Source organism: Vicia villosa, unplaced genomic scaffold, assembly GCF_029867415.1.
Source record: "Vicia villosa cultivar HV-30 ecotype Madison, WI unplaced genomic scaffold, Vvil1.0 ctg.001971F_1_1, whole genome shotgun sequence".
NCBI lineage: Eukaryota > Viridiplantae > Streptophyta > Magnoliopsida > Fabales > Fabaceae > Vicia > Vicia villosa.
The window spans coordinates 408,867-419,211 of record NW_026705797.1 but is presented as its reverse complement, the minus strand read 5'-3'; the positions used below and the strand labels follow the sequence as shown (position 1 = coordinate 419,211).

General features: G+C 35.4%; 1 protein-coding gene across 1 annotated transcript; it reads right to left on the bottom strand.

Moving 5' to 3' along the window:
- Positions 1-5,530: 5,530 nt before the first annotated feature.
- Positions 5,531-6,944, bottom strand: LOC131637364 (uncharacterized). Its single transcript, XM_058907961.1, has 2 exons — positions 6,168-6,944; positions 5,531-6,070 (listed from the first exon to the last, which is right to left on the bottom strand). Exons 1-2 carry the CDS (start codon positions 6,942-6,944, stop codon positions 5,531-5,533), a joined length of 1,317 nt encoding a protein of 438 aa, XP_058763944.1.
- Positions 6,945-10,345: the final 3,401 nt, after the last annotated feature.

Sequence of the window (10,345 nt, the reverse complement as noted above, 5' to 3'; positions counted from 1 at the left end):
GTCTTCAGTAGGTGGGCCTGCACTATCAAAAGATATACCTTTCTCGACATATTTTACATAAGATTCATCAAAGGACACATGAACTAACTCTTTAACTATAAGTAACCTTTTGTTGTAAATCCTATATACTTTACTAGATTGAGAGTAACCAAGAAATATGCCTTCGTCAGCTTTAGCATCGAATTTCCCAAGATTATCCTTACCGTTATTTAACACAAAACATTTGCAACCGAATACGTGGAGATGTGACACATTTGGTTTTCTACCCTTTAATAGTTCATATGGTGTTTTGTTTAGTATAGGACGTATTAGTATCCTATTCAAAACATAACATGCGGTGCTAACAGCATCAACCCAGAAATATTTGGGTAGACTACCCTCATTGAGCATTGTTCTTGCCAACTCCTCTAGTACACGATTTTTACGTTCAACCACACCGTTTTGTTGTGGTGTTCTAGGAGCTGAAAAGTTATGTTCAATTCCATGTTTATCACAGTATTTTTCAAAAAGATAGTTTTCAAATTCTCCACCGTGATCACTACGAACTGCAACTATTTTAGTGTTCATTTTGTTTTGACATAACCTTGCATATTTAGTAAAGGCTGGAAAAGTTTGATCCATACTAGGTAGGAAGATTGTCCAACAAAATCTAGAGTAATCATCGACAATGACAAAACCATAGATGTTTCCACCTATGCTTTTAGTCCTTGAAGGGCCAAAGAGATCCATTTGAAGGAGTTCAAGAGGACGTGATGTTGAAACCATGTTTTTTGATTTAAAAGAGGTTTTTGTTTGCTTCCCCTTTTGACAAGCATCACATAGATGACCTTTGAAAACTTTATTTTTGGTAAGCCGATTACTAAGTCTTTTGTGACAACCTTATTAAGTAAGTCAAAATTTATGTGAGCGAGGCGTCTATGCCAAAGCCATGAGTCTTCACCTAGAGCAATGAGACACTTGACTTAGATACTTCGTCCAAGTTTAGCATATAGATGTTGTTTACTCTTAAGCCATTAAACATAATGTCTCTTTTCTTAATATGTTCTATTGTGCAACCAGAATTTGTAAAAGTTACTTTAAAGTCTTTGTCGCACAATTGACTTATACTTAAGAGGTTATGTTTAAGACCTTCTACTAGTAATACATCAGTTATATTTGTGGTAGAGGGGTTACCTACACTTCCTTTACCATGTATAGCTCCCCGATTGTTGTCTCTATAGGTGACATACCCCTTTTTCTTTGCGTGGAACTCAACAAAAAGTGATATGTCTCCCGTCATGTGTCTTGAACATCCGCTATCAAGAAACCACAATCTTTCGGCAATGTCAAGACACTTTTCCTGCAAAATTAATTTAGAGTGGGAGGTCCCCAATTTTCATTGGGTCCTTGGTAGTGAGTACATAAATTGTTGCACTTAGGCAACCATTGAAATACTCCTTTAGGAACCAAAATCCTCCTAAATTTGCATTTTTCAATGGTATGACCCTTTTTGCAACAATAGTGACAAGTAATATGATGAGAATATGCTGTTTTGCTAGTTGATACTTTTGGTACAAAAGTGTATTTACTATATAAAGGAGAGTACGATCTTTTGAACTTATTTGGATCAACTGCAAACGTCACTTTTGGTTGTAGAGCCTTATCTAATTTGGCCTTTAGATCTCTTACTTCTTTTTGCGAAATATGACATGTCTCACAACCAAACCATGATGTAGGATCTTTCTCAATTTTATCCTTTTGAATATCTAGCATAGACTATTTTAAAGCTTCCATATCCTTTTCGGTTTTCTCAACTTTTGATTCAAGATATGAAAAAAATTTCTTGTTTGAGGCCAAAAGTTTAAAAGCTTCAATTGCATCTCTATGTAGTTCTTCAAAAGCTAATTTCAATTGAGAATGAGATACCTTATCTACAAGTTCGGGTTTAAGGTGACTTACACGTTTCTTTTTCTTGTGTTGATGAGCGATAAGACATAAGTTTGCCGATTCTTCTTCATCGCTTGATGAGTCTTCACTAGATGAATCACTTTCCCATGCTATGTAGGCTCTTCTAGACTTGTTGTGACCTTTGCTTTGATTCTTCTCTTTCTCCTTCTTAAGGTATGGACAATCTGGTTTGTAATGACCAACTTTGCCACAATTGAAACAAGGACCCTTGGTTTTTCCTTTGTTATTCTCATCTTGTTTGTACTTGTTGGATTGCTTCCTATAGTTGATCAAACCTTTGTCGGAATGTTTTGCTCCATTTTTCTTTAAGTATTTGTTATACCTTCGCACAAACAGTCTCATTTCCTCATCATCGGAGTCTTCATCATCACTAGTATCACTATCCTCTAGCTCTTGCTTTGAGGTCTTGGAGCTTCAAGCTTTTAGAGCTATTGACTTCTTCTCTACCTCTTTCTCCATGTTCTTATCTTTCTTTGCCCTTTTCTCATGCATGTCATGGCATTTAAGATGTTGCTCATGTTCTTCCAGTTTACCGAAGATAGTGGTGATGTCTAAGGTATTTAGATCGTTTGCTTCCTTTATGGTTGTAACCTTGGGTTGCCATTCCCTGTTTAAACACCTTAAAATTTTGTTAGTAGCAACTGCATTGGAAACAGGTCTATCAAGAGAATTTAAACGATTTTTCAGATGCACGAATCTCTTTTGCATGTTTTCGATGGATTCACCATCTTCCATGTGAAAGAGTTCAAACTCTTGAGTTAACGTATTGATTCTAGCAATTTTGACATCATCCGTGCCCTCATGGGCAACTTGCAATGTGTCCCACATAGCTTTAGCGGAGATATATATATATATATATATATATATATATATATATATATATATATATATATATATATATACATACATATACATACATACATACATACATACACATATATATATATATATATATCCATGACAAAAAAAATAACAAGTATATTAACCACCCTACTCTTTCTACTTCATAGCAGAGTATAAGTGTATAACTGCATTCTTGAAGAAACAAAACATAAATCAAAGGAATAGCATAAAAAATATTTAAGGAAACTAGAGAAAGACCACTTGAACCTACAGCTGATATGGCTTTCACGGCAAGTGCAATATTGCCGCAACTTCAAAATTGCAATAACCATATGATAAGCATAACTAAATTAAACAACATCTCTTCATTATCTCCACAAGTACAAATATTGATAAAACACTTGGATAATATAAGAAACAAGGTATTCTGAAAAGTGAATACCCATCAAGGTTGGGTAATATGGGATAGCAAATACAATAAAAACACATAGTAACAATGTCATTAATTATTGTCATCATTTTTCGCAGAAGTTCCGAGATTATCATTAGAAAAAATTTGTTCCAAATTTTGTGATGGATATGGCTCAATGGGTGTCATAATTTCATCATTTTCACCCATGTCATACAAGTCTCTTGGCTTCAAATGAACAGGTATGCTCCATCCTTGCTCACTCTCATCATCCACATAAAAAACCATCTGAGCTTTTGACGCTTGAATGCATGGCTCATTATCTTCATGTTCCCCAGTATGTAGTAGTGTTGCAAAGTTTATAGAGGTAAAACCTAACTTATCTATCTTAATGCCTCTTGGGTTTGTGGTATTAGCCCATTCACATTTAAACATGGGCACTGTGAATCCATCATAGGAAAGCACAATAATGTCTATCAATCTTCCATAGTAAGGGACCCCTCCAAATCTCATTTGGGTATCACTATTGCTTGAATAACTCCATGTCCCAAACATGCCAAAAACTCCACTATTTTGAGTTTTTAGAGAATTGTCTCGTTCCAACGTTCGAAACTTGAATCCATTGACATTGAACGCAGTAAACCTTTTAACTTTATCAAAAGGGCCATAAGCAAGGCTAATGAGAACATCTTTATCTAATCCATCAATGTTGTCAAGATTGTTGCAAATCTATACACGATACAACATCCAATTAGTTTGGTTATTATTAAAAATGAATTCAATATAAACATTTATTTTTGTACGAAAACTCACTCGATTGCGGAACCAGTGAGCAAACTCTCTATGAACCTTCTTGTCTATCTCAGTAGCACTTCTTTGACTACGCCTCATTTGGTTCTGAGTAATACTTCGGAACTACCTATTTGGTTATTCGATATTAGATGTAAAAAAAATCTTAATAGTGTAGATGAAACTACTTAATGGAATAAAACTACTTACTTTAGATAGTCGTCAACTATTGGACAATTCGTTAAAACGTGTCTATGAGCCTGCAACTTCTCAATTGGTGTTAGGGTGTAATATGAAGATCCACCCACAGGTTTTCCAATTCTAGGAAATAATTCTGCTACACGTGAACCTGTTTGGATATCACCAATAGAGCCATCATCTACACGTCCAGGTTGATTCCATCTAGTCTCAATGTTTTCTAGATATCTTGAACAAAATGTGAGAATCTCTTCAAAATGGTATCCTTCTGCAATAGACCCTTCTGGTTTTGCCTTGTTACGTACATATGCTTTATGTTTTCCCAAGTACCTATTGTTAAACCACAAGAGTATCGGTTAAAAAAATTTCAACTTTGTAAGTTGGTAACATTAGAACAAAATCACATAGTTTACCTTTCAACAGGATACATCCATCGATAATGAACAGGACCTCCAAGTTTAACTTCTTCAACAAGGTGAACAACCAAGTGAACCATAACCGTGAAGAACGAGGGAGGAAATAACATTTCCATGTGGCATAAAGTGAGGACTATTTGGTTTTGCATTTTTTCCAAGTCTTCAATTCTCAATACCTTAGCACATAATTGTCTAAAGAATGAGCACAACTCAATCAAAACTGCTGAAATCTCATGAGGTAATGTTGTACGGATGGCTAATGGTAGAAGTTGTTCCATTAATATATGACAATCATGACTCTTCATCATTCCATTCACCTTGAGATTTACTAAGTCAATGCATCTAGAAATGTTTCTTGAATAACCATCAGGCACCTTAATATTCCTTAAAGTTGTTAAAAAATTCCTTTTATCTTTACCCGTTAAAGTAAAGGTTGCTGGAGAAATTCTACCATTTTCATCTGGCCAAAGATCAGGTCTTATGCCCATATTTTGAAGGTCTTCTCTAGCTTTATAATGGTCTTTACTCTTTTGCCTATCATTTAGTAAAGTAAATAGGTCTTCTCTAGCTTTATAATGGTCTTTCTCAATATGCATCAGATCAAGATTATGGCGCAAAAGATTATCCTTCCAATACGGAAGTTCAAAAAAAAAAATGCTTTTCTTTTTCCATTGTTGAGGATGACCTTGGGTAGAATCACGATGTGTTCTATCACCTTCTATAGGTTGTCCCTCACGTGTTCTTTTTACCGATTTTTTTTCACTCGCTTTTTACCAAAGACGACTTCAAGATCTTTAACCTGTTCAAAAACTTCATATCCAGATAAATTTCTCGGTGGACTCCGCATTTCTTGTTCACCATTAAAGAGAATCTTGTTCAATCTAAACCTGTGTCTTCGGTCAAGGAAATGACGATGACCCATAAAACACTATTTACGGCTAGCTTTAGGACAGAGAGATGTAGTTTGAAAGTTACACGACGGGAAAGCGAGTCCTGTGTATGTGTTCCACCCAGAAAGTGAACCCAAACCTGGAAAGTCACTAATTGTCCACATCAAGTTTGCATGCAACTTGAACATCTCTTTATTAAAAGAATCGTATGTATCCACACCATTTGTCCATAACTCTTTCAGCTCTTTGACTAAGGGTTGTAAGTAGACATCAATATTATTTCCTGGTGCTTCTTTACCGAGAATTATCATTGACATTATAAAAGATGTCTGCTTCATGCAAACCCATGGAGGAGTGTTATATGGAATAAGAACAACTGGCCAAATACTATTGTTTGTACTCATCACACCAAAAGGATTAAATCCATCACTAGCCAATGGAAGACGCACATTTCGTGGATCTGATGAAAACCAAGTATGTGTCAAGTCAAATTTCTTCCATGCTTCTGAATCTCTAGGATGCCTCAACATTCCATCATTGTTAATATCTGTTGCATGCCATCTCATATCGTCGGCCATCTTTGATGACAAAAATAATCTTTGTAATCGAGGCTTTAATGGAAAATAGCGAAGAACCTTGGCAGGAATTTTTTTTCTTTTTCTTGTTAACAGAGACCTCTTCATTTTTTTCCCATTTTGAAGTGTTGCAGTTTTTGCAAGTCTCCCTCTCTTCATCTTCTCCCCAATAAAGCATACAACCGTTTGGACATGCGGGTATCTTTAAATAGTTCAAACCAAGTTTTGTGATTGATTTCTTGGCTTCATATAACGAACTTGGAATGTTTGCATATTCAAATGCATCTTTTATTAACTCTAAAATCATTGTCATTGCCTTCTCACTCAATCCACATAAACACTTGATATGGTATAACTTAAGCAAAAAAGATAGTCTTGAATATCGTCTACACCCTTCATATAAAGGTTGTTCTCTTTCTCTAGCCAATTCATAGTACTCCTTGGATTCGTTCGTTCCCTGAGTTGCACTTGGCATCACATAATCTTCTTGGTCAATCTCCAAATTTGACGCAGATGGTATTTCATTAGCATGACTCCTATCAACTCCAAATGCATCGTTAATCATGTTCTGAATATAATCATCGACAATGATAGTATCTTCAACCATATTTGGAGTAATACTAGGGGAGATAGTACTAGGTAGTACAAAGGACTCTCCATGATGAATCCACATGGTGTATCCTTGCGGAAATGGTGACCACATTAAGTGGTCGAACATGTCACTCCTACTCTTTGATTTTCGAAAACCGCAGCGTTTACAAGGACATATTACTACGTCGTTTTCTTTTAAACCTTTAAATGCAAAATCAATAAATTCTTGTATCCCCTGCTGATACGCGATTGAAGATTGTGGCTTAGTAATCCACGACTTATCCATTTCTTCAAAAAATAATAAAATAGATATTATATAATATGTTATGGAGCTCTAATACTATTTAATAAAAAATAACTCATCACATATTTGCATAAATGAAAACACATGAAATGGAACATAAATAATATTTATTTAAAAACATGAAAAGAACAAAAAAATATATTTATTTAAGAACATGTGTATACCATTATAACTGACAGAAGAAAAGCATCACGTTGATATGAAAAGTCATGATAAACTAAGTTCACTCTAATAAGTCACAACAACCTAAGTGGCACAATGTAATCCACTAGTTGGAAGGGTTCTGTACCCTCATCCAGTTCATGTTTGGCCGGTAATTATCACTACTGGAGGGAAGTGTGTTATTTGTTTCATTAAAAGCATTACTTTTAAGTTTTGTAACTAAACTAGCAGGAGCATTACTTTTAAGTTTTGTTACTAAACTAGCAGGAGAATTACTTTTAAGTTTTGTAACTAAATCAAGGTTTAGTGTAAGACCACCAAGTGCCAGAGCCATACAGAATTTTCTCGTTTGTTCAACATGTTTGTCAACATTGAATTCAAAGAATGTGAATTATGTTTACGGTTTATTTATGAAACAAAAGTTAATACTTAATATACTGAACCTTATCTATACTATTATTAGCTCTTAAGCAATATCTAATATGGAAAATAATCATTATAATCACTAAACTCATATTTCTAATCAAATAAGGAAACAAAATATGAAATAAGAGAAAATAAGAAAAGGGAAATGATGGTTAGTACGAATCAAGATTCGCTAACCCAGTACGACGACAAGGTGTATTCCACCTAATTCCTAGTATACAATATTTAATTTTTAAATTATTAGCTGCTGGTAATAAAAGTAACGTCAGCCACGTCCTTGTTCATTGCTTTCGACGAATAAATTGTCATATCATATAGCAAAGCCCATAAGAAAATTAATATTGCGATATAATCTAAGATACTCATGGGATAAGAACAAGATCTGATTAGATAATTTTCATATAGTCCTTAATCTAAATCTTGAGTTTACTAAAATTTGAGATTGTTACAAATATATCCTTAGAAAAAGTATATATGATCCAAAGAATATAATTTAAGATTATAGATTACGGATAAGGTTGTTTTCATTAGGACCGACCAAGGGCCAACATGATTCCCAGGGACTGTTGTCGCACGCTCGCGAAAAATGAACAGAGTCGCCACCAATATATTTATCCCATAAGGGAAAGGAATATCAGAAAACCTAACAAAAAAAGGAACAGGGTCTTGCGACCAGAGAATCTAGGTACGGGAGTCGGTTACGCGAGGGGAAGGTGCTAGCACCCCTCACGCCCATCGTACTCGATGGTATCCACCTATGTTTGTTTCTATCTAAAGGGTGTGTATCTATGTCTATGATCTAAATGTGAATGAATGCAGAATGTAGGGAAAATAAAGAATTGTACTCGCACGGGCCCTACCCCGCTGCCTACGTATCCTTTTCAGGAATCAGAGTTACCGTAGCTCGGCTCAAGATTTTCTGTTTGTTTTGTTGTTTTTTAGTTGGGCGGAGTTAACGTTCGCGCTCTTGCATAAGGGATCGCCTACGATGCGTTCGAGCGGAAATAACAGTGCCCTTAGGTGCCAACGAGGCAAAAGAAAAAGAAATGATTGGTTTGTGTCTTTTAGGGTAGATGGGTGATGAACAGTTCCAAATACCGGGCCACTCATCACTTTCTCTACTTTGTTTTAATTTGAACCATTGTTAGGTGTTTTAAGTGTTTTTAGTTGGGTATTTTCCTAAGGGGAATTTGTTTGTGATTCGAATCACATAAAAGTGTATAACGGTAGAGAAACAGATTAGGGAATGGATCCCACTCATCTCTCTTCCATTATATAGTGTTCGAGGAACAGATTAGGGAATGAATCCCACTCATTTCTCTCCCACTAGGCGATTAAGAAACAGATTAGGGAATAAAACCCACTCATTTCTTACAGCGATCAAGAAACAGATTAGGGAATGAATCCCACTTATTTCTCTCCCACTAAGTGATTAAGAAACAGATTAGGGAATAGATCCCACTCGTTTCTCTCACTATTAGTAATGTGTGATTCACATCTTTTAGTTATTAAGTATTTTAAAAGTTGAAAGAAAAAAGAATGCAAGAAGGGAACTAATCCTATGTTCTAATCTAAGTTGTCTAATTCCTATTTGTGTACAAAAGGAGTCTAAATCTAAAGTTATGTTGACATGGTGATTAAATTCTAAAAGGAGCATTAAAATGGTATCACAAATAGGCCGAAAATACAAGCAATAAAATCAAACAAGAATCATACAAAAATAATATGGAAATAGCACAAAACAATTCAAGCATTAATGCAAAATTAAACTAAAAAACTACTATTTTTTTTGGCATTTTATGAAGGATTTTAAATGTCAAAATTAGCCAAAAAAATCTACTATTTTTATGAGCCTTTTTTATGTGGGAAATTACCTAAAAATCTAAACAAAATGATGATTTTATTACCTACAACAAATGAGAAGAAACTAAGTAAAAGCTAATTCTAATCATCTAAAAACTTGAATCAGGGGGTTTACTGTGAAAATAGCAGTAGCATAATTACTTAGACGCAGGGCCCAAACAGCGAAGAGCCCAAAGGCATTTTTGTTCAACTGTGGCAGCAAAAAAATTGAGTAATGGGCTCAGAGGGAGGTGCACACAGCAAATCGTGTGAAGGCCCAAGGAATTTGTTTTGGTTCAGATTGTATTTCCTCATCAGATTTTACATTCCAATTAATTTTAAGTATCAGACTTATTCACATTGAAACCTAATTAAACCTTCATTAACAACAATTAATCTAGATCCTATGCTTATCAATCAAGTTTAATTCACCTCTATTCAGTTAAAACTATAGACTAAAAAAAATTCAATTAACTATAGAAAAAAATATTAGAAAGGGGAAGAATTAGGGTTACGTGTTTTGTGGCCTTTGAAAGCAAATCCCCTTCTTCCTTCGGACCAAGCGGCGACGGCGCCTCTCTCCCCGTCTTGCGATTACCGGCCACCAGGAGCCACCGTCTCCATCCTCGAAATTCGAATCCAAACTCTATCTTATCTCTAACCCTCAACACGATTGTTCTGAATCGGAATAGAAGGTGCTTTTGGTAAGTCGTTATGACTCGAGGACGACGATGCGCTCAAGATGCTTTAGAAGAGCGCTCCCACTATCAGGTGATCCTCATCTTTCTATGTCTTCACCGATACACGCTATTCCTCTACTCCTCTTCTTCTTCTCCTTCTTTTGTTCTGTTTTTTTGAATTCGCTTCTGTGTTGTGATGTTGCTCTGCGCGTGATTAATATGGCATCGAGTTGCTGTTTGTTGTGTTCCGAGATTGGCGTGAGTGGAGAGTAG